This window comes from Diorhabda carinulata, chromosome 8, assembly GCF_026250575.1.
Source record: "Diorhabda carinulata isolate Delta chromosome 8, icDioCari1.1, whole genome shotgun sequence".
Taxonomy (NCBI): Eukaryota; Metazoa; Arthropoda; class Insecta; order Coleoptera; family Chrysomelidae; genus Diorhabda; species Diorhabda carinulata.
In genome coordinates, this window is record NC_079467.1 from 14,069,877 (window position 1) to 14,097,018 (window position 27,142).

At 32.0% G+C, this 27,142-nt stretch overlaps 1 protein-coding gene across 3 annotated transcripts in view; it reads right to left on the reverse strand.

The window, feature by feature from the left end:
* LOC130897396 (uncharacterized) overlaps window positions 1–27,142 on the reverse strand; it is a 650,875-nt gene that overhangs the window by 123,403 nt on the left and 500,330 nt on the right. For all 3 annotated transcript variants that reach the window (XM_057806229.1, XM_057806228.1, XM_057806230.1), the window contains exon 4: window positions 987–1,080. In XM_057806229.1, coding sequence (XP_057662212.1) covers window positions 987–1,080 — 94 coding nt within the window. The remainder of the gene's footprint in view (window positions 1–986; window positions 1,081–27,142) is intronic.

The following is a 27,142-nucleotide window of genomic DNA, read 5'->3' on the forward strand; positions in this document are numbered from 1 at the left end:
GCTAGTATTTTGACGAGAATATTTGATTGCTCTATACCATTTCACTATTTCACTCAGTAATATATGACGAATCGTAACCCAAAGACTACTGGTGTTACCACGGACATTGTCTTTGAAGTATGATTGATCTAACTTCCTCGCTGTTTTCAAGGACGTAACTGCCGATACCAATAATTTGACGCAGATACCAATAGTTTGACGGTTTGATAAAATAATGAAGTTGTACATGTCCAAATAGATCATATCAGTACGATTTCAGATAAAACATTGATTACAATATACCAAGTATTAAAAGAAAAAGAAAACACGTATATGGAAACAATTTATGTCTGCGTGGAATTACAAGTTAAATTCCAATAATATAAATGAAAAACTAGCATTATTTTGAAGACAATAAATGTATGTAAAATGTATGATGATTTTAAGCGGCGTATTATTAAAACTGTATTTAAGGTTACCTCTGGGATTAAATTTAATTTTATTATGTGTCTTCGACTGATTCTCTCGAATATAAATTTTTTGACCTTTCACTTTGTTCGTGTAACTATCTCATAAAATACCACTGATTAAAGTTATCTCATAAGTCCGTCTTTTATTTCATAACAACCGAGTAACAGATTCGTTATGAAATAAATCGACAGACTTATCGCGAAGATTCCATCACTATTGATAATGACGTCGAAATAATTGTTATACCTTATTGATGTGTATTAAAACAATAGTAATAGATAATGCTCATCTCCATGTGGTAACTAGTATATTGCTGTACTCAAACCAAAGTGCTTATCAATCTTCGTTGTGCCGCAATTCAATCAGACGTAACAAGATATTTCAGACTTTTTTTATTCGTACAAACATTGATCGTTTATTATGTCCCATTGGGCCTTATATATTTTGCACTATATGATATATTGGTAGAATTAATTCAGTCCCGCTTCATCCTATCAGGTACCTGAATTTTCTTTTAATCTTAAAAACTAAATTACCTTATGGTAACTGCCAATAGGACGATGATGAGTCCAACCATAAACATAGCAACACATACTCCCCCGATCATGTATAAACTCTCGCTTGGGGCATCTGGAAAAAAAAATGTTACTATAAATATTTATTAAAATAAAAAGACCATAACATTGAAATGTTTTTAATACGTCAAACTTTACGGTAGAATTTTCCATGAATTAAAATAAGTATAGTTCTTCGAATATTGGATAATAAAAAATCTAGATGTTCATCTTAATGGATTGAGTAGTGGAATCTTACTAGATTACCAAATTTAAATCATAAATCAAGCTTCAATACATCACATATACTCGTAATTCAACGATACTTATGATCCAAAGACAAACGAAAAGTTTATTCCGTAATGCGGAAAATTGGATTTAATTTTTTTTTTTGTATTTGAAACGTAAATTCAAAGTGCACATATGTATATCTTTATCAGAATCAGTTCCAACCGATTTTCATAACTATGATTTGAAATATTGCACGAGCCATGTTTTTAAAAGTCAGTACAGCTTTGAAATAAAATAAACGAACATGGATATTTCAGTAATTTTATTATTACGTCAAAATATGTACTTTAATCCGCTTTTTGACATTATCCACCGATATTAGAACACTATCATATTGCCCAATTAGCTTTTGAATTCCGTCTTCAATGAATACGTCTGTATTGATAACCACTCCAAAACATCCATTTTGACATCGTCTCTGTTGTGATGGGGTTCACCACGCATGTATTTTTTCAAATGAATAACATGTGACGTCCACTGGGAGCTACATCGGGACTGTATGGATGATAATAAAATTGTTACTAATCAAATATTCTGATTATATCATAGGTTTTGTTATCCGTATCTTCGCGAGCATTGTCGTGAAGACAAATGATGCATTTACTCACGATATCTGTTTTCTGCGAGTGTTGGAATTCTTTGTTGAAATTATTATATTCACACGAGGAAAAGGCCCACCTATTTCAAGCACGGTACACCTAATTTTTTGGACTAACGATGTTTGTTTAAACCTTCCTTAGCGATCTCAAAAAGAGAACATTATGCCACTACCAAAGACTGTAAAATTATTGTTTGAATTTTTAGTCATGTTTTGACGAACCTGTGTCAATAAAAATGTCGAAGTTGTAAGATAACATGTGTGTGTGAAAAGCTTAAGGTAGCAAAAGGATTGAAAAATAAATGAATTTTTTTCAATATTGGTTTTTAAATTTAACTTTATTGACTTTCTTTGGGGTAGACATGTTTATTATCAACCAATTTAGAGCTAGTTTTATTAGAACACACAACTATTAGAATCCATTTGACAGAGTTCATTTGGTGCTTCCAAAATAAAATTGTGTCTTCTTTAAAAAATGTAAATGCTTTTTTGGGTTCAAAAGAAGAATTTCCCCTTTTCAGAATGAGTTTAAAATAATTAGAAACATTCATATGGTCTCTAATCCAGTATTTGGATCACAAAGACGAAACCATATTTGCTTGAGCTAGTAAACTAGCAATACATTTTCTAACACCTTCAATATAATTTTCTCATGGTACGATTTTTTATACAGACTTCATCGTTTATCTTCCATAATAGGTCTATTACCTGTTCGTTCTTCGATATCTCTTTTTATCTTGGATCTATTATCACTACACCTCTTTCGTGATCAACCTCTACCTAATGTTCCAGTTGGAGGTTTATCCCTTACAATTTTTACCAATTTATCATCTGTCATTCGACTTATATCTTGGTTCTATTGTTTCTTACGCTGTGATACACTTTCATTAATGTTGTCTATGTCACCTGATGGTCTGATCGACGCTTCTTTCTTGGTCTAATAGTGTATTTCCCAAAATCCGTCTGATAATTTTATTTCTGTGGTTTGCTAGAGTTTTTTGTTTCTACCCTTGTTTCTGACGTATAGGTCATTATACGTCTGATTATTGATTGGTGAATTCGTGGTTTTGTTTCTTGTTTTAGGTGTTTGTTTCGTCATACTACGTCCTAAAGACATCTTTTCTTGTAGTTTTGTGAAAATAGTCCCACTTCTTCGGCCTGAACTCTAATTTCTGAAGTATAACCGATAGAATCGCTCATTTTTAGCAACATAGACGACCAGCAGAAGACTGGAAACTTGTAACAGAAGCTTGAATGATTAGCTGTATGAGCCACTGGAAATTGGACAAGTACCACAATTAAAACTAATTTAAGCAAATGTAAGAATGGTGTAGTGATTGTCTACAAATGTACCAGTAATTTGCTTATATAGCAAAAGCAATACCTTCATTCATAATATATGGCACGCTTAACATTTCCAGCTTTTCCGTCAATTTCATGTAATTACCACAAGGTACAAAAGAACTTGAGCAGTTTCTAGTATTTTCCAAAAAAAAAGGAATTGCTGTATTTCTATTCATTAGGCTAAATATATCAATTTGGATTTTGTAACACCGTGTATATTTGATTTGAAATCGGAGAAAAATATTTTTAGACCATATAACTTATTTGTTTTTATGTAGTAAACTAATGAATTGCTAAAATATTCGAACTGTTAAAACGACCTAAATTTATTTACCCACAGACGTCATAGAGGTCTCAAATTTGCCAAAACGTAACATGTGATCTATATATATTTTTAATTGACCTGGATCTCACATTACTTCCCGCAAAGAGATGTTATGTCGGTTCATCTTTCGTACCAACCCAAATGTGCAGTCGTCTAAGACAAATTTAAAATACATTGCAACATTGATAGACGAAAATACAAGCTCCTGATGCTAAATGTATAACAAGTTACTGAAAATAACATCTAGTATATATATTTATTCTTGCCATTGATACAGTTTCGACATATTCGTTTATAAATAAATTTATTATCCTTTAGTACGGCTTTGTTTGTAAAATATTGAAAATTGAGTGGGGTGTATATAATATGAACAAACTTTCAAATTCATTATATAGTGACATCGATTCAGCAACATTAACGGGGATTATTATTTTTCCAATATTTTTAATTTTTAATTCTGTTTGATATGCCCCGACAACGCTGGTTATTAGCACGGTAAGAAAAAATATGAAAATTACGCAAATTACATACAAAATTATTAAAAAACTGCCACTCAATTATATTTATTTGGAAGACTCAAAAACTTTCTTGATATTTGTGGGGTTTCAGATCAAATAGTTCGTATGTAGTAGAGTACTGTCTGCAGATGGTGAATATGTGCTTAACGGCCATAGTAGTAATTATGATAAATAGGACGACTATCTGTAAATATCAAATAACTGTGAAGTTGTGCTATGTATAACAACCATTCCCCTACTCAAAAAGTTCAAGGATAAATAAAAAGTAGTGTGTAGTACGGTCATGCTGTTGATGCAGACATCGCGCTAAAGATGTTGGATGAAATTTTTGAATTTACGTTTGAGATCATTAGTGGTTGGATTATGATACCTGAAGAGTTGTTAGAGACTTCTTTTGAGTGCCAGATGCGAGAGACTGTTCCATCACATGCAAAAAAAGTTTGGTAGATGTTACGTATGTTTTGAAGAATGATGTGACATGGCAATATGTTCATAGGGAGAGATATATTTGAAAAGCCTGTATTTTAAAAAGCTCTATAGCTCGCTAGTGTAAATACTTCATATTGAAATTGAGCTTGTGAGTTTGTAATTACGTGACTATGCAGCCGACGCGACGCCAGTGAAAATTTAAATTAGATTAGATGAGCTAGGGAGTAAGGTCGTCGATCGACCTCGTAAACCCTTTGGCTTATTGATCTATTGTGTACCCTGGACTGTTTTTCGGTCAGATAGCAACGACTTTTCAAAGTCTGAACGCTATTCGGCTTACACCTTCTGGTTTTAAGAAGCGTGAATGTAAGCCTCGACTCATAGAGGAGGTGTTTTCTTTAGGTCCTTGCTGTGGAAGTTTCTTAGATGTTCGTTAAGTAGTAATACATTGGGTAATGTCCAATGAGCACACCAGTAAATCTATTAAGCTCGAATTTACCTAATCAAATGATCTTTTGGGTCCAGTAGGTAGTATAAAGAAGAAATCTCTCCAATTCTATCAGACCAACATTTTTATGATCGTTACTAGATGTCTTTTTAGAAACCCTATAAAATTTGTGGACCTATAAGAAGAGTTGTTCCATCTACGAAAAATTATGTCGAAGGATTTGTAGCATAGAATTTCTATAAATGCTTTTTTTTACAAATATCAATCATAGGAATATTTTTGGTCTAAAAATAAGTATGTGGAAAAGAAAGTCATTGTGAACAGGATTTAATGGGTTTGAAATATTCTTAAGAACTGAGGCATATACAATAAGCAAGGAAGTATGTACTTATTGTTAGGTTCGATAATTTTGCCTACTTATTAGGGTGTCGTGTTTAAAAACAGTACTAGAGATGAATTGAGCTCTTTTAGTACTGCGTCAAAATAAAACATTCTAAATAATGTTGCGCAGATCAAGCGATTGGGGCTTCTCTTGAATCTGCAACAGTAAATTCAAGTTTACATGATCATCGTCATGTGAAAAAAATTATTGTTCGTTGGGTTTCATTTATATTTAACTATTTCTAAAAGGCACTACTCGTAAAAATCGCGGATGAACGTTAGAAAAGAAAATTAATGGTACTCGTGATATTCTTTCTAAAATAGTAACTGCTTATGAGATATCCATACAATTTTATGATATTCCTACCCACAAGGAGAGCCTGTGTGGATTCACCGATACCAACAATGGCGAAAAAGGAAAGGTCTGTTAACTAAGTTATGTACGAAATTTTCTTTCATAGTACAATTAAATTTATATTTGAACGTGCAGTTACAGCAAACTGGTATTAGTCTAAGATCCCGCTGCAAAATTATGACATGAAGAATGTACACAATCAAAATCTGATTTGGAGGTATTTTTACAAGTAGGAGAATGTATTTTTCATAAGGTGTCAATTAAAAATTACCCGCGAGTACTATTAATTAAAATCTAATTAATTGAATTTTATTAATACATTTCGTTTACATCTTATGGAAATTCAACCTATGGCACTTTAAAACAGTGTATTTGAAAGATTTGAAAAGTCACAGTTGCTGCTGACTGCTTAGCCGCAACCTCTACGCAGCCAGGTGTAAACAGGTATGATTTTGTAAAAACTTCTCGTTCATTATGTATATTAATTTCATTTACACCAAATTAAAGCTAATTTTTTTCTGTATTTAATGGTGCTTGTAAAAGAAAACCGCAAATTGAAGTTTCCTTAATTTAAAGATGTCAGGTATTGGAAATAAAGTGACAAAGAGTGAGTGCACGACGTTACTGGTTAGACAAGGACGCTAAATGCCAGCTGTACGCGTTTTTTGAGCTATTGCGCATGCCTCGATAAATAGGGTTCTCAACTAGCGGTCTAAATAGTCAAAACGACTCTAATTAAATGCTCTGAAAAAAATAATTAGATAAAATATTAATAACATTAAAAAAAATAATATTAAATAATTAAATAATCATAATAATAAAGTTGGATACATAATCTGAAAAAAATTGGACTTTATGAAGTTTTGTTTAGTGATTTCCAAAACCATATTAAGTAACAAAACAATCACAAGAGCATACTTATCAAAAATAAAATCTTGATCATTCATCTGAAAGAAAATTTTAATATATAAGTTTTGTTTAAGCTCTAAGATTTTATTTATATTTTTACTGCAGTCACAAATGACAAATTATTGACACTCAATATCAGATGATTGTAGAGTTTTAATAATAAGTTACAGAATAATCAACATTATGTACAGATAAAACAGAAGTATCAGATAGAAAAAATAGGTTAATTTTTTTAATAAATTATGAAATCTCATTCCTCGTCATTTATTCGAAGTCAGATTCCTTGGTGCTTTCACTATCATCGTACATAAACAATAATAATATTTATTAAACAACAACAATAAAAGCAATACGTATTACGAGCAGCAAAAGAGTATGGTTAGGATTTATAATCAATATAAACCTAAGCTCAGCTACTTGAATGAGAACCCTATTTATCGAGGCATGCGCAATAGCTCAAAAAACGCGTACAACTGGCATTTAGCGTCCTTGTCTAACCAGTAACGTCGTGCACTCACTCTTTGTCACTTTATTTCCAATACCTGGCATCTTTAAATTAAGGAAACTTCAATTTGCGGTTTTCTTTTACAAGCACCATTAAATACAGAAAAAAATTAGCTTTAATTTGGTGTAAATGAAATTAATATACATAATGAACGAGAAGTTTTTACAAAATCATACCTGTTTACACCTGGCTGCGTAGAGGTTGCGGCTAAGCAGTCAGCAGCAACTGTGACTTTTCAAATCTTTCAAATACACTGTTTTAAAGTGCTATAGGTTGAATTTCCATAAGATGTAAACGAAATGTATTAATAAAATTCAATTAATTAGATTTTAATTAATAGTATTCGCGGGTAATTTTTAATTGACACCTTATGAAAAATACATTCTCCTACTTGTAAAAATACCTCCAAATCAGATTTTGATTGTGTACATTCTTCATGTCATAATTTTGCAGCTGGATCCCGCACTATATACTACCAATCTTTTAACTAAAGTTCTTGAGTCGTCAATATTCGCGGGTTCATGTTGCATTACGAGAATGCATGGTTATATATTTATATACAGTGATATCATAGAGCTATTTGTTTTGTAAGTGACATAAAAACTGTAATTTTTAGTTATGATAAGAGTCTTCTCTAGCGGGAATATTTTGATCTTTAAAATTGTGAATTTTTAAGTTTGGAATCTTCTAATTTTGCTATACTTGCATAAATCAAGCGGCTTTATTGTATATGATGAAGTAAAATAGGACAAAACATTTTATTGAAAATCATTTATAATGTACTGTATAAATACAAATACTTTTTATATGTCTGAATACCGTTTAATTTAAAACTTTGAACGTTGACAAAAAGTTATAAATATGTAATTCTTCGATAGTGCTAAAATCTGAGATCTCTATGAATTCAAATTATGGTTTCTAGTTCGCTTCAAGTTCTTTAGGAAAAGAATGCACTTGATTTTCATACAAATAGTGTTTCTCTCTCTCTCTCCCCCTCTCTCTCTCTCTGAAATAAGCAAAATAATGATAATTAAGTGAGAAACGTGTAAAAATAATAATTTTGGGCTTTTTCTTGAAAGATACGTTAGGTCAGGTTATCTGGAGCACATCATAATAAACTTGTTAAATTTTGCACTAGATGCAGAGGAAGAAGATTTATTAGAATAGAAAATACAAATTTTCGCTAACGTATTAATAAAAAAGTTTAGTGAATCCTTTACTATATAAGAGTTGTAATAAATATAGACCTATGTCAAAAATAGAAAAAAATCGTTACGATACACTAGCAACAAATCGATTGCCATACATACAAGTATGATAATTAAGCCCTTGAACAAGCCTTTCATCGATTTGCCATATAAATAGTCTTGACATTGAACTTATATATGGATTATTTGAAATAAAATATAGATATTGTCGAGAATTCGTTTCACTACAAATTGTATTACAAATTAAACAATATAAAATTCCAATACAAACCCATCAATAAAGCTAGAGAATAACTACTAATTTTATCGAGCATTTCGATTTGTTTTCAACAAGAAAACAGTCCACTTCAGCCGAACAGTATCCGTCTTTTTTTGAAAATGATATTGTTTAAATAGAAACAATATTTTATCTCCATACTTTTAAATTACTGTTGCTTGAAACTAGAATTTTACCAAGACAGCAATCTGTCCAATTACTTCATTTCTTGAATCATTTGTCTATGTAGTGTTTTTATCACGATCATTTATCCATGTCTCAATTTCTTACTGATGCTCGGAAACGATTCCAACGATTTTCATGAAATTCAGTTTCGGGGGCGATAAATCGATATACCTAGTAATCATTAAAATCAAAATGTTGTTTTATTCGGGTTTTCAATAATAATAAAAAATAAAATAATTGAAAATAAAATATCAGGAAAAAGTTGGCGTTTGGGTAGTCCCAATCTTAAATCTTCCTTTCGGTGGAAAAGTAATAGTATTAAGATTTTCGCTAATGTCTGCTGTACGACCAATTGGGAATAAAACTGAATTATTAGATGTTTCTATCAAGCAATGCTCCTTATATTCCATTTTCAAGACTTTTAAAATACTATGAAAGAAATTAAATTGCCATAGAATGTCATTTCAAGCATCAATCTTAATTATTTGGTAACTGCTTAGCCAATTGAAATTATGTATAGATGAAATACAAAGAAATACTCGCGCCTCATAACAAAGATTTTGGAAAAAATAGTGATGATATCGTTGCCAAGCTTCCTGAATAGTAAAAAACTTTACTATAGCCGTGACTCAATGAAACAACCTGAAGGAGCGGTTGAATTTACAATAGAATTTCCCCTTTGCGATCACAAGAATTAAAATTGAGAAAATAATTCATTAATAATGTTGTTGCGTGTTTTAGATATATTAGAAGGACTACGCAATGGTGTAAGGCTCATGGTAACAAGTCTGTGAATTTACATAATAAAGGCGAAAATTGTTACTGGTGAACAATTCAGCAAAGAAGTTCATTTACCAATGATAACATTTGACTCATTAAAAGGGCAACTGGGATGCACCATGCAGCGTCACCAATAACTGTCCACAAATCCCAGGGGCAAAGTTTCGAGTTTTTTAGGTTGACTTAAAGTCAAGTCCGGTCTTCATGGCATGTTGTATGTGGGATTTTCTAGAGTTAAGCGACCAACTACGTTTAAAGTTCATCTTCTAAATGAAAATCCTCGACATACCCGCAATAAAGTATGGAAGGAGGAATTAGATTAAGACCCGATTTCAACTGAAACTGTGATGACAAAGATATTAAACTAACTGCACTCGTGATTTTTTACTTAAATATATTCTATAATTATGTCGGCAAGATCTAAAAATATCATTCATATTTCACCAGTAGATAATTCGTATTTAAATATATTTTCAAAAAAAAAAACAAAATACCGAGGAAAGCTCGGTCATCCTGGTTAGGTTAGTTGTTTACATAAAAAAAACAGAGAAATTGATTCTAACTCTCAGATTAGTATAGTCTTCTGTATATTATCCTATTTCTAAACTGACCTGTATCCAGATCTAAATCTGTTTTAAATTGTACATTGAAATTTGATATATAAAAAAAATGAATGAGTTTCATATTGGTGTTGATTTTTGGGATTTTTGGTTGCTTTTGATATGACAAGAAGAAAATCAACTATCGAAGAGTCGACTGAATATGTCCCAAAGTGTCATTCTGAATCCTACAGAGACTGCTTAGAATCAGTTATAAAAAGCCATTGTCGACCACAATCTGCGACCAGAAACCACACAGGAGCTTATAAATCTTCTTCCTTTAAGCAGATGTCGTACAAAACTTATTGGACCACTTGGTTGAAAGCATGCCAAGAATTTATGCTGCAAATGCAGGTCACATAAGCTGTTGTTTACACTTTCTCATTTATTAAATTCCTTTATAATTTTTTTTGTTCCATCATTTTATACAACCACTTTATTTAATATTCTGTACTCTAGAATAAGATAAAACAACTAAGATTCGTTTTGGCATTCAAAAGTTTACAAAGATTTGCCCTTTTGAGAAATAGGTACTAGTAAATTCATTTGTTTCAGCTTTTGAAATAGAATTCATTCCAAATCTTTAACTTTTGAAAGACTGTTTATTTCAACTGTTTCTCAAGATATAAATTACTATTTTTGAGACATATTAAACAGTAACGAACATTAAATTTAAGTATTAATAATACCTACTTGATTACGACTCCCGCAATAAAGCGTTTTTCTCATTATATTACTAAAAAAAATTAAAAATGATAGAATATTTCTACGTTCTGCAATGAAAGAAGTAATATATCTATTATTATATAGTCAAAGAAGAAAGTATTTTGAATATTTAGTAACCCAATTCCCCAATGGTATCCTATTCAGGATCTGGATAGTAATTCGTTTGTCCATCATTCTTTTATGGTGAGTCCACACGATATATATTTCCATAAAATTCTATAGAATTATGTCTGTGCAAAGTAGACAGTACAGACAAATGTCGGTGCGATCGAAAAGTCGGAGTATGCATGGTCTGCGTTTTTTTACTCCGACTTCAAAGTGTACAGATATCTGTATGAACAAAAGTCTGTATCGTGTGGACCCACCATTACATACGCTCTTTGTATGTCGTTGTGCTGCAGTTAACTATTCGACCAATTCAAGTTAATTTTTTTTTCGATGCCACAAAACATAGGACTAATAAATTGATTCCTCTTCTTTTCTGATAACGTTTGTACTTCCTTACATGAACCGAAAGACAAAACTGCACATTTCAAATAATTTTAATATTACTTCTATAAACATTATACTAGAATCAATTTAGAATGTTACTGTTTCAAACGTCATTAAATAATCTTGATTTTAACCTATAACCTTTCCATTGTCTCCTTTTGTGACATATAATTTTTTTTATTGCCTTCGATATGTAAGATACTAACAACCGATGTCGTTATGAAGAAAACCTTGAAAACAGAGTGTATACATTGTTATTATAAAATTAGAGATTACTTATTCGAAAACACGTGATAATAATTTACTTGTGTTGCTATGTTGTTGTTAATAATTCGTTGCCATGGTTCATTATATTGTAAAATGCAATCTTTTATGGTCTAATAAACAAAAGTTTGCACAAATATTGTGTTGCTAGGATACAGTAAAAAAATTGTGATTAGTATCGATATATTTTCACATTCTCTTGAATTTCTCTTTCGAATTTTTTATATTAATATAGAATTTTCGGAGCTATGTACAATCACTACACCAACTATCACAATTACATCGTCCGATGGTTATTTCAGTAATCAAGATATAATCTTCAGTTTAACTCATTAGATTACAAAATTTTTCAATCAACTCCCCTTCAAAAAAAACGTGAGAAACGATCTTGTTAGGATAGTAATGTAAGGGATTTTCCAATAAAAACCATTTGAGATAATTCAAAAACTTTATTATCGGTTTGAAGTACATTCAAAACATTTATGAATGGAACTCGACTTCGCTCATATGGCCACCATGGGCACGTTTGCAACAGTTGGTTCGTTGGACGCAATTTTCCATGACTCGGCCACACATTTCGGCCGAAACGGCTGTTATTTCGCGTTTAATGTTGGCTTTGACGTCGTTGACTTATTAGCATAGACCAATGACTTGACGTAGCCCCAAAGAAAAAAATCTAGAGGAGATAAATCGCACGAACGAGGCGGCCAATCGACTGGTCCATTTCTTGAGATAACACGCTCATCAAACTTGTTCTTCAATAAATCGATTGTAAAGAATACTGTGTGGCTTGTGGCGGTGTCTTGTTGAAACCACATGCTGTCCAAGTCCATATATTCCAATTCGGGCAAAAAATAATCGATAATCATGGCACGACAACGATCACCATTCACAGTAACGTGGCGACCACTATCGTCGATGAAAAAATATAGCCCTATGATGCTCTTAAAGTAGCGGCCACCGACTCCGAATTTCTGTAGTAAATTTTTAAGATTTGCGGACGTTGTTCGTTCGTGTACTTCACCATGATAAAAAGGTTATGTCTACTGAATAAACTGACAGTGACAGTTCGATGTTAAGTGAGAAGGTGCGTTCACAAACTTAATTCAAAATTGTCAAGTCCCTATTGTAAGCCCCCGTTTTTCGTTCATTAACTCTTATAAGAACAATAACAGTTATTGGTTACTATAAGTCTACATGTATCAGCAGACTCTAACTGGTATAATTTACACTTCCAAGGCGAAGTTTATTCCACATTCAACTATTGAAAGCTTTGAAAAAACAGAAACACAAGAAAGAAAAATTTACGTGATTGGGAGATAACCAGGCAGTTATTGAATCGCTGAGCTTTTCTTCAAATTAAATAACTACCCAAAAATAAAAAAGTCACCCTAGTGTCGGGGCCAACACACTTTTAATGATCAAAGCCGTTTTATGGAATCAGCACCGATACAATATTGGAAGAAATGAAAAAAAAAAGGAATGGAATACTTGCACAGCATGTTAGGATCACGACAAGAAATACGACTAGAAGATGTCGGGAGAATAAATTAACCATAGTAAGAGTTTTAACAGATTTTTTAACAAAAGAGTGTAAGAAGCTCAAACTAGCAAAAATAGATGACTGCCGATTCTGTTGGTTAGAAGACGAAAGAGGCAACAGTATACTTTTTGAATGCAAGGCACTACGGAGTTTTTGAGTAGGGAACCTAGTCGAATACTAAGTAAAGCGAAAACATTTAACCAGCACACCCAGATTTGAGCAGATGGATCTCCAACAAGTAACAACTAGTAATAGAAGTACTACTGATTTTAAAGATAATCATCAGACTTCATCAAACATATATACATCTTGTTTTAATAGCACATTAGTCAATACTTTACGAAGTAAGACGAGTAGGACATTACCACATTACCAGCCTGATATTAAGCAGTGAGCTTCGCTGTAAAAATATGAGAAGACTTCAACTACTCCCAGTCACAGCATTGAGCTAACTGGTTAAGATATGCTCGTTTTCCAATGTATATTGTAAAAACGAAACATTTGAATCGTATACATTGATTATGAGCCTAGTATCAAAATCTAGACTATATTCCATTCGTTTTACCAATTTGCGATAAAATTGTAGATCAAAGGAGAAACATTTTCCAAAACCCTTGTTTTGCTATAGCGGTGATCGATAGGGAAATAAACTTGCAACCAGACTTTATGAGATATACACCAATCCATTTAGTTCTACTGATAATTAGACAGCAGACAGAATCCTAAAGGCGGCTTCACATGATGCAAGACAACATACAAGTTATTGCATCCTTGGAAAATATTACATAGAAGAATATTGCATGTCACTTGCCATTGCATCATGGTTGCCACTAATCAAAATTCCATAAGTAGAAGTACATTTCCTAACCTCAAACTTAATATTATGTGGACAGTTTGAAATGAAAATAGAAAAACTAAGTGAAATAAACAAGTGGTAAAGTGGTAAAAAGTGTAAAGTTTAAAGTAAATATAAAAAATTCCTAAGCAAAATAAAACGTAATATCAGCAGATTATAAACTTATTTCCCTCTAAAATTGCAACTTGTACGCAATAAAAATGGCATCAAACCGATAAAGTGCGAGATCTCGCATGAAACAATCCAATACCATCCATTGTAGGAGTCCCCAGACTTGAACGACGGGGATTAGCTTGGGCCAACGCTAATTTTACAAGCAACCAGCTTGGCCCACGGTTGCAGACCAGTCTTGGGTTTATTTAGGCAACCAGGCCTGGTCCAGATTTACAAACCAAGCTAAAGATATTGTTATCATCCCGGAGTCTCACCAAGTCTGGGCCAATAACGGCTTCCGAGCTAGTGCCAAAGTTATACATACTTGGCACAAGTTTAGGCCTATTCTGGGCCCATCGTAAAGTCCTAAATGGGATGTTATTTGTTTCTTAAGACGCTAATGAGGGTACATACCGTTGCGTGTTCTGGAACACAGTGATCAACGAATTTTTGCCGTAGTTATACATGGACGTGAAGTATTATTTCAGCGGCTTGTAGTAAGACCGTTACAACAGGATAGTTTACAAATCTGATTCGTATGAAACTAAGTAGAATGTTAATCGTACAGAAGTACAAGTTTAATTTTTTCACCCTTTCACCCTTCTAATGAGATGAGTCCTAGACATTGTACCGAAAAGTCTTAGAAATTAGAGCTTTGCTTTGCGTTGCACTACCTCTCATTCTCTTAATTTGCGTACCTCGATTTAATAACACAAAAACCTAACCCACCTCCGTCATAATGTGCGTCCGAGTATATTCTCTTTCTTCTTTGCGACCCAGGAACAAGTAAATCATACGGCACTCATTTGATGTTTCTATATCTTACTGTTAACATAGTAACAATTCCAGATGCGTAAGTAAAAGTAATTTTTTTATTATTCGTTTTGTGTTGATTTGATTTCACTTTGAAATATTGAGATGGAAGTTTCGATCAGGAGGTAATTGGAGATGAAGCAATAAATCGGAACGTAGTTCGGTTAATATTTCAACAACAAAAGCGGACGAATGAGCAGACGCAGACGTGATGGAATGAAACTCGTTTAATATCAAAACGTATTAGCAAAGCAGCTTAATATTGGTTAATTACAGTTTCCCAGTTTTCTTAATAGATTACTGATTGTAATCTCAAATACTTATGACCTTATTGGCCGAAAAAACGGTTTTTATTTCTGAAGTCCATTGTTCTAACGTATTTTCATTTCTTGATAAACATATTGTTCTCAAGTTTGTCTATTGTGGTATATCGCCAGAAAAATTAACTTGGTTTGCGTTTGAGGACATCCAAACATTCGTTCAATGCAAGGGAGCTTTTGATCAGCATCAGCGATAACAACCTTGCATATCCGTTCGGTTCAAATATCTACTTGATTAGCTATTGCTATTTCACTTACTTCTCTTCGGCAATCAAAGCACAAAGACGCCAATTGTATTAACCATTTCTGGAGTAATTACAGAAAATGATAGTGCTGGATGTTCAACATCATCCGTGTTTCTAAGGCCACTTTTGAAAACAGCAAAGCATTCCATGAGACGGAGTAATTTTTTCATCTCGTTCAATTGTTTTTCTACGTAAAATATAATTTTCAATTGATACATTAACAAAAGTCTTTTTAATTATTAATTTTATTATCAATCAGTACAATTAGATTCTTGTAATTTTTAAAACTGTTTCTTTCTAGAATAGAAATTTATTAGTTATGGATTATATAATTTAGTATATATTCAATATATTACCCTTTATGACAATATTATCCTTTTATCATCTTTGAATATGATGATTATAATTTTCTGTCTAATAATTTGTACTATTTTATCATAATAAAAATACTAAAATACTGATACATGCAATAATAAATATTAATCTAATATTTGATGAATAATTTTAATTATAACATACATTCAGAATTACTACTTATTAATGAATATTACTTGCTAAAATTGAAATTTTGACCCAAGCCCCTATGATTAACGTGACACTGGTGTTAAAGCAATCGTATTGTCATAAAATTGTTTACTGTCTATTTAAACACTTTTGGGTTCGCGCATATCCAGAATACTAAGCTAGAATGGTCGAGTTATGAATTGTTTGGATTAGGTCAACATAAAACATGTGACTCATGGTTTTTATAGATTAATTTGATGGATATTAAAAGTTTGTAGTAACATCAACTACTGTATGAGTAATTCCTGTTTGTAGTACGACAATTGGATAAATAAATAATTGATTATTACCGCGGATGACGCGATTGATGTTTTTTGAGATTTAATGCAAGCTTTGTGATTCTAAAAAGATAATAGCCAGTCTATTATACGTAATTATTATTATTGCGGACCATTTATGTTTTCCACATAAATTATTTGTGACATCTTGGCAAAAGGTATTGAATTTCACCAAGGAGATAAATTTGATAGCGTTCGGTTAGGGTAACAAGATCAGATACCTAGATACTGAAGTAATATCGATTTCCTTAATAGACTGAGACAAAACAATAGTAGACGCTAGATAATCTATTTGCGGACGAACAAAGAACGTATTGTATGAAATCAGGCAATTTTTTATTCAAATTAAAATATATATAGAATGGACATTCTAAAATTAATTCCTTTTCAATTTTTATTTGCTTGTTTTATAAATGAGAAGAGCAGCTCCTGACGCGTCGAACTATGCATCGAATACAAACTGACATAATGAACTTTTCTTTAAGTTCTACGCAAGACATAGAGATGCTAGGTGAATTTGACCTTCTGTGTCTCAAGTTAGGTAGACATGAAGCATGACAATAACCATCAGGTACCATGTGGTACACAACTCTTTTCAAATAAAAAGAAATAAAATCTTTGATTATCCTCAGTTTGATAGTCCAGTTCATCCTTTTAAATAGAAGAATCAGGAGGAAGAATTCGGTGAAAAAAGAAGAATAACCTGATCTAACTTTTTTTTAATGTCCGAATTATTAATAATTGTTTCCAGAAAATATGTTTTCAACACTACCGTACACCGTTTCTGAATATGCGATAGTCAGAAGACGTGATTCTGTTGTAGATTCTGTTGTAGACTTTCTGTTTTATCACTGCAGCTCTGATTTATGTTTGAAAAACTGTTGCATACTGGCCATGATATGTGAATAATTCAACCAATAGCTTCTTACCATCCTCTGTTGTTATTAACGATGAGAGATCATAATAACACATCTAACAAGTTCCACAACGGATGAATTCAATAACTCTGTCACATGTTCTGTCACCAGATTCATGTGCAGTTTGAAATTGTGCGTTAGAGGTGTTAAAAGAACATGTTCAGGATTCAAAATCCTGTATTCGTGGAGCTTAGTCTAATTCAGAACGTGGTCTGAATACGTTCAATATATCCTCGCACATAGATAAGGATTATTTATATACATTATATACATACAGGTATACATTCATCTTATTTTGTGATATTTACCACAAAATAATCTCTAACCTATGTCTAGGTAATTGTATTTATAAAACGTGATAGTTGACTTTGTACCTACAAAAGAATAAAGCTTCGGCCAGTTAATTATATACATTTTATGTTCCTAGCTAGTTTTGAATTAAAATTATAATTTTAGATTTTCATAAATCGTTCTTGGAGGAATGTACATTCGAAATTTGTTCAAATTTTCAACCGCAAACGAAGCTATTATCAAGAAAATCACACCAGTCTAGGAACTTATTACCTGTTCTTTGCTCCATTTCAACCTTCATTTTTATCAATTGTTCTTGTCATCATATTGATATTCTTCAGTTTTTCAATTTGAATTGTTTAGAACGTCTATAATCTTCGATTTGCAACGAATACTCCTTGACACAAATTTTCAAATTTGGCCTCGAACGAACTAATTTAATAGAAACACATGTTTAACTGCCTAACAGGAAATTATGTGTTGTATATACCATTTTAAAGGTTTCACGTTATTTTCTTAGAGAACATTTTTAACAATGTCTGGTACGAACCAGAAACATACAGTTATTCATTAAACGTAATTAACTTGGTGAGTTGATTAGTCATTCAAAAATATTTAGTTTATAAATTATGGACTTTAATCTTAACATATTTTAGGTTGCTCGTGTGCTTGTTAAAAAAAATCCCACGTAAATTTTGAAACTAAACATTTATTATTTTTTTAGCATATATTACAATATAAAATCTTCTCAAAATTAGTGTACGTCAATAAAAATATATATACCATTGGAACTGAATTGGGTGGCGTTAACCGATAATACGATGATGAAAAATTTTATAACACTAGGTGTGAGGAAAAAATTATTCCAAGTAGTATATCTCGTACTCCATGTGAGGCAGAAAGTGACAAAAATCCGTTGTGACGTTTATGTCTGTAGCTATAATCGCTTCAATAAAATCGTTTTTGTCTTGACTGTGTATCGTTGATGGATAAAAAGTACCAAATAAGCTTAAAAATGTTAAAATCTGTCTAAAATGATAATGTTCTAGCTTGAGTTTTTGTATGAGCAATTTAAATTTGTCAATTAAAGACAAGAGACGCTGCTTTTATATCAAAATCAAATTAAAATGTAAAACCTCTGTCCAAGATTGACTATAGTGAAGAACTTTCATAGGTGTAAACGTTTCAACACATTATTTACAAATGAAACGAGTCAGTAATAAATTTGTTTCTAGACATTTGACTGATGAACAAAAAGAAAATAAATGGAATGGAAAAATCGTCTTAAAGTATATTCGGATTTAATTCCTTATATTGTTACTGAAGAAAGTTGGTTCTGATATTATGATCGCAAGACGAGTTCTCGTTGAAAAACTAGTGACTGATATCACCATGACAGGCCCAATAATCAAAGTCAAGCATTCGACTCAAGGTCACTATTTTTTCTTTCATTCAAAAGAAAACAACTAAATACTTCTAAAATCACAAGGAGATACTAGAAAATATTTCTATCTAAACCCATACTCCTTATTAACCAGAATTTGAACCATACAACTTCTGAGCAAAAATAAGAAATATACAAAAATAGAAACATACCTCTCATCAAAAAGACTACGGAGGTCATTTCCAACGATGCCTTTTATAAATATTTCAGTGATAGATTCAACAGTGATAGATACAGCATGGTATTAATCGTAAACAAAACAAATTTTGTATTCTTTAAATGAAATATTCTTATCTATTATTTTCAATGTCAATTTAAATTTAGTGAACCGATTATATTGGTTTTATAGAGAAAAATGTTCACTAATTCTTCATTTATTTCTAATAACTGTGACAAAATAGTTGCTATGGTTTGATTTATAGGTTCAGTTCTTTAGCAATCATAATGGTTAATGCTTATGATGATTACTCTTATAACTAAGAAACGGTTTCTTCAACATAATATCATAAAACTCTTCTTAGACTGAGAGAAAAATATCACGTACGAACAAAACAATGTTACGGTCATGAACGCAAAAGTTAGTATTACCACTAACCTATTAATGAGACAGAGAAAGATGCCCAGCATTTAGTACAGCGTTGCCACAAGCTTTTAGTTTTAATACATTTGATTGAAAAGAACAGAAAATTATTCATAATAAAGACTTATGTCGGATTTCAATGATAAATATTATTAATTATACAATATTGTGTATAGTTGATAATTTACCAAAAACTATCTATTAGTTTCCTTAAATTTTGAATTTATTACATATCAATTTTTCAATTAAAAACGGTGAAATACCATTTAGGTCCGACCATAGTTTGATGTTGATTAGTGACTGGATGTTCTAGTTCTCATCCAATAATCAAACCAATATTTAGAATTATCATCAACAGATCATGGAAAAAGATGTACAGGATAGCTGAACACATTGTGAAGCTGTCCATAGGAAAGGAAAGGCTACGTTACATTGGATCGTGTATCTTTATACCGGAAGTAATTGGGATTAATCGAGATGTCACTGCCCAGTGATGGGTTGATTAACATGTGTTTAGATCAAGGTATTTGCAAGATTTGCATATCCTTATCGACCCATCTCTAATCTGAATCAATCAAAATTACATCAAAATAAGTTTCAGACCCAAAATGAAATCATGGTTGCAATCGATATTCGCATTCCGTCCCTAGGACTCTTGTTAATTTAGAATTTAAATACATAAAATTACGTAATGAAATTATTAAATTCTTATTTAAACAATATTACATTACATAAAGTACGGCTGAAATACGTGCATATTCCACCTATACTTGAGTTTCCCAAGGATCAATACGATCTGATTTTACCCATTCTCTACCATCCTTATACTCCTACAAATCAAACATAATTTTTACTCAATGCAAGTAATATAATATCCTTAGTGTGCCTTAGTATAGTAATTACACTTTCCATAAAAGTAGATGTCGGCTCCTACATGTTTCGTTACTCATATAGCATGATTATCATCCCGAAAAATCATATACGTCAAATTACAACTGTGCCTTGATACTCATCGGAGAATGATGTAAATGACTATTCATCCAAAATAATCATTTATTTACTAACCAAATTCAGTTAGCTTGCGTCTCTGAAAACTGCCACCTCTTTCTCGTCTTAAAAGCCCATTTTCAACAAAAATATCCCAGAAACCATATTTACATACCAGGAAGAAGGTAGTTATATATCACGTGAAACAATGGAGCGACGATATTCTTTCCACGTGTAGAAAATAAATGTGTCACCAAAATTAGGCTTGAGTGTATATACTCGTATAACAATAAATAATTCATAATATTCGATTTTTGTCGACTCGAATACTATTATGATTATAATTAATAAAAGGTTTTAGCCTTCTCAAAAAAAATTATTTATACAAAATGTGAACGAAAAATTTCTGAATTGAATAATTTACAAATGGAAACACGGAAGTGCAGAAGTCATGTTGGCCTATGCAGTCGCTTTCAAAAGTTTAATTGAATTTTTCTTGTGTATTTTAGTAAGCGAATGTTAACATTCCTTCTGCAAGTCCATTAAGTATAAAGTTTGCACATTATCTAGTTCTATCTATTATGTTGCTTTTTCTTCAGCTGTTAGATTATAGATTTTACTATTCCTGTAGACAATATGTATATTGTCTTTCATAACTGGCATTACAACCAGTTTATTTCTGTTTCCAGTTCCATTTGCAAAAATCCATGTTCTTCTTCGATGAAAAGATGTAACATATAAATAACTTCATTGGCACAGTTACCTAATACTTTGTATAGTTTCTTTTTATCAATTAAGTTTCCAATAAATAAATTTCCAATAATTCTAAAGAAGGTTTATAATATTTTGGAATATATTAGAATGATACTACGCAGCTTGTGCAAAGTGAATGTTATAAAAAATATTGATGTAATAACATCCAGAACTCAATAGGGGGCTACCAATAGGATTTGTGCCATTACTTCAGTAACTTAAGCAGAGTGTTCGCCGATATTGCCTAGCTTAGTTAAATCGAAACTGGAATTTAATGATTAATTTGGGCACACAAAATATCTGTCGGAAAGTTAGTAAAGTCAGACTCTTGCAAACAGTCTGTTTGAATAGGCTGTGAAGAAGAGATGAAAATAAAAGTATACGGAGGATATAATCATATCAATCAAGCAAAACAATGCAAATTCAATATGTTCGAATATATTTTTTTCGATTATTATATATACGTTTTTGAGGATTAATTTTTCCGTTTAGTAATACATCATATTCTTTTGTTCAGACAAAGTAGTGGTTAAAATGAATTATAGTAGATGTTTCAATATTGCAAGTAATAACAAGAACTAGGAAACCATAATTGAATATTAAAATAACCGTTAAACTGCAATGGAATGCTTTGGCCTTGTGTACAGTAAGTTCCAAGTATCTACCGATGTTCGCGAAATGAAGATAAATTGTGATGTAATTTCCTACAAGTTACCCTGTTGCCAAATTAAGCAAATATAATACAGATATATATCATAGGCCAGTCATTTAAATACATCATTTCTTATTTTATTATTGCAGCAACTTAAATTCAGAAATGTGCATAGTAACAAGAGATAACAAAGAAATTATTTTCTTGTATTAGTAAAGTATATTAAGCATTCTAAATTAATTACTTATCTCCAGAAAATAATGCATGTAATGTCTTAAAATGTATACGGTAGATCTCAAATTTTTATCATAAGATTCATATTCCTCTATTTATTTTAACAATTCGTTTCGTTAACAAAATTTCCATACCCGACTACACCATAGCTACCAATCGTCAACTGCCCTTAACAAAACATAGCAACCGCTGTCATATTAGATGCATCCCAGGCATCCTTCCACAAGAGTTCAGTCTCATTTTGTATCATTAAAGGAGTCTAATTATGTTACAAGATTCTATACCAGAGTCGGATAGATAAATCATATAGTTAGGTGCGGGAAAGAGTTCTTAACTCTGATCGTCAGTCTTTATTAGGTAGGAATTTGCTCATTTAGAACAGTTGCCTGAGTTTTCTAACATATGTTATCCAACCAAAACCACCAGCACGCAATGGTTCCAGCTTTTTATACCGATAGCGACGACCATGGCTCACCTTATGTCCCCTTTCAAATCCAGGCAAATAAGAAGGAATAACTCCCATCTTCATCATCATCATCTCCCTCGACATAACCCAGTCCTTGTAACAGACTGACTCTTTGTTTTGATTCACAACATATAGACGCTTGACCTAATTCAATTTAAGAAAGGATTTTAGACAAAATAATCCAAAACATACAGCTTCTACGTTATTTCTTTTTATTTCAAATATTCAGCTCAATACTACCTTTTTTAGTCAGTATTTCATGTTTCTACGTTGGTAGCGAAATTTAGTTCTAAACAAATCTATTTACTATGTCTACCAACACAACGTTAGAAATAGTGGCCTTATTCCATCACCCATACTTTGCGTTACTACGCTTGACACCACGAATTTTCATGGTAACGTGACCAAAAGCATTTTTCTCCACTCAACCTATCCGGTTTATTCTGCCTCCTCTTATTCGAACCTAAAAACTAGCCACTAAATTTTTCACTTTATTCTTACTATATTAACACTGTTACTAGACTCATTAATACTTTATTTTTGCTTCAAGAGGAATTCGCATAGGGCGGATTAAACTTTTTCCAAATTCACGTTAGCGTCTAACTGTACTCGATCACTTAAGTCGTAGCTAGATGACTGATCAAGACTAGTAAGATTGAAGTATGATATTAATCATAAATTAATGCGTAATAGCTAGCCTATGTAAATTAATACCGAATATTTCACTTGATTTGTAAAATTAACGACATATCAGAAACTAGCACGAAACATGGTTGCTTCTAGAAATGACGTTCTTTGCAAATTTAATATTAGGCAGATTAGGCTGTCTGACAATCGTGCTTCGCGTTCGAAGGGAATTCGTGGTTACAGGTACTTCGGCTGAAGCAATTGAGTTAGAATTTCTAAAATCTAAAATTTCTAAATTTATAGTCACGCGTTTCGATAACCAAGTTGTCATCATTAGAGACTAAAGATAAACTAATATGAAAACTGTTTACTTTCAGTCGCTGAAGACGATAACGTTGTCGAAACGCATGAGTGGTAGTGTAAACAGTGTGAAGCACATATAGTCTGATATTGGAAATCCCGTACATCTTACTCAACTCACCTAGATCAGCAGACGATCAATGTTCTTGATAAAATAAGACGATTGATGCGCGTTTTAATTAACCTCAATCATCTCTCCAATTTATGTATTAAATATCCTCATCAATGAAAGCTGTGAAGTGAAACAGTAGGTAGTGAATAACATGTTAGCTATCGAGGGACAGCCCATGTACTTTTTTAATTGCTATTGTTTCCTCAAAATGAATTTCCTTAAAAATGACACTATTACTATTGATAATACAGAATGCTAATGAATCTTGTCCCGGAGAAGTGTGAATGAGAATGAGAATATTGATATCAAGAATGCTTGAGCAACAACCATATTGAAATTTAAACCATTGCACTCACAGTACCATTGGATTTACTCGTAAGAAATAATATATAACCTGTATAATTTCCGACACAGAAATTTCACTTATTTATATATATTTGAATTTGTAGTCTTAACTATCGGTGTAATATTGTCGGTATAATATTATTTCATGAAAAAATATTAGACAATTCATTAAAATGGAAGCGATTTTCAAGAAGTGAAAATCATAAGCCATAAAAGTTGTCAATATTTGCTCAGAAAAATAATGTTAATTTCTTACACTTATAAAATCTATCTGTGGCAAAAATTGGTCAATAACACCCGCCTCCCTAATTTAGTATTTGCAATGAACTGCAGCATCGCATCGATGATGGCTTTAAGGTGTTTTATCATTGGCTTGTGCTGGGTATTCCAGGATTAGGTGATTGAGAGGCTACTTCTTTCTATAGCAAAAATTGCAGTGATTATTTTCACCCGATGTCATTCGGTGATTTATGAAGCGACAGTCCTATATGAAACGTGGTGGTAAGCTAAAGCATATTTTTACTATGATCCAGATATTTCTCTAAAATCCCTGACAGAAGAATGTGCTGTAGCAATTCCCTTTCATATTTTTTCTCCAAGTGACAATTTTTCCATTCTGCCCCCCTTAATTTAATTGTATAAGGTACCTATTTTTGCATAGGATATTCCAATTACTAGAACCTACTTAAATTCGTGTTTCAGCTAATTTTGGAATTATGGAATACTATTGAGGATATCGAACTCAAGAAGTGATTAAGACTATTGATATTGAGTTCGTCATAATAAAACATATAAACAATCTAGTAAGTATTTTGACAAACAAAACTTCTCGGCATGTATTTATGTATGTATGAATTTGAGGTCTCGTATACGGTGCGACCCAAAAGATCTATTGTGTCCCCCCTTTCTTGCTGCAATACTGGAGAACCCTGTGTTTACAGCTGATTTATACATCCCACTTCTCGGCATCATCTTCAGTAAGAAAAATTATCATGATATTTAAGGATTTTCCATAAGCTATGGAAATTAGTGCTGCTCATGGAAAAGAACAATTTGAATTATCCAGTGTGATATTTTTTCTAATTTTTAAATCTCCAAAATCCATATTGACACTATTTACGTGGATCTCTGCCACTTTATTAGCGAATGCAGGTACAAATATGACGCTTTTGAACCGAGATGGTGGATGGCGTAGTTTTACTGTAGTGTGCAACTCATCAAAGGATGCTTTAGTATTACCAGCGCGACTTGGGACTAGGAAATTATAGTATGTTTGTTGTTGCTATAGTATTATTTGAAGATGAGAGATTAGATTCACGCAGTATCACATAGGATTATCGTATTATCCGATATTTAATTGGGAGATAAAATATTTCATTGAGAATATAAAGAAGATTATATGAATGAATTAAACTTTGTAGTGAATCCTACAGACTTTATCAGTGACACCAACATTCTCGTTTATTAATATAGAATTACAAGTTAGTTCTATGCACGAATTCTTAGTTAAATTAAGTGATAAATACTAATTCATTCACATTTTTAAGATAAAATATTTTATTTGTTCAGACACTTCAATATAGTACGAAACACGTAACTAACATATTAATTGAATACGAGATCATAAGAAGGATGTGTGGGATTTTGATATATCCAAATCCAAAAAAAAGTTGGTCCAAACAACGCGACTGGCTTTGGTGTTGGGGTGTTTGAGACTGGCAATAGATATTCACTACTACTAGGATTTCCACAAAGAATTCTTCCAGGCAGAAACATTCTGACAATTAGGTTGCCAACAAAGTATCAAAATTCCAGGTCATCGGTTCAAGGTTAATCTGGAACTGTACCATATACACTTACAAAAAGAAGAAGGAAAAATAAGAAAGAGAATTGCTATTATATCAGGTTAGAAATTGGAAGGTCGAAAAGATATCTGAATATGGGATCTTAGTAATAATATGCAACGACTTTTTTACAAATCATTGCCGCATAAGAAAGCATTTTAAGTGACTAAGACTAGCAGATAATAACGAATGAAAGTTCTGAAGTGTAGAAAAATGCCCTACAAAGAAATGCTTTGGAGGAGAAACTTGTAAAATCAAAGAGGTGACCTTGAAGCTGTTGGAAATATTGACTGTCAATTCTGGAACTGAATAGCAAGCTGCAGATGCTCTATCCACAGGGGCAACTCCAATAGTGGGACATAATAGACTTAGGTTTATACATCTTACAATACGTACATCTACAATAATAAAAAATTATGGATTAATACAAAATCGGAAAATCTTTGAAACGCGGGTTTAACGACCAAGCGGATTTTTTGTGTTAGTAATGATGTTCTAATGAATTACTTCTCAAGTACTTCTTATATTTCATTACATTTCCTGATTTCTATAACTAATCTTGACAATAATTTTGTGGATATGTACAGCATTTCAAATCAACGTGACGCAAACAGGTCTGCTATGCTGTTGGGTCAGATTAACATCCACGTCCCTACTATTTCCTATTTATATTACCATAAATAATAGAAAAAGCAATATGACTTTGAAAAATGTGAAATTCATATTCGCACGACTTCATCAAGTAATATCCCAAAAGACTTCAATTCCCAAAAATAAGATATTTTTGGATAATATTGTTTTATTTTGAAAAGAATCAACTAATTTGTTTTTCATTGTTTGATTCTCGGAAATGTTTGCTATATGAATTTAATCAGTTCGTCATATTCACTCAATTTTTATTTATTTACATGCCATTGTTAGGATGAGGTTAAATTATTTCTTCAACGGAGACTCCATGAAAGTACGTGAACGCAATCATAAAGAGAGTGAAGCACGTGAGGAATGCGGAAGTATAAATGTGCTAAATAGTCAATTTGTACGGTAAAACTCAATATAACTCTAATAAAAAAAACGGGGTACCTTTTTTCCATTCTTTATCAATAATTAGTTTTAATTTTTTCTGTTATATTCTTTTTTCTC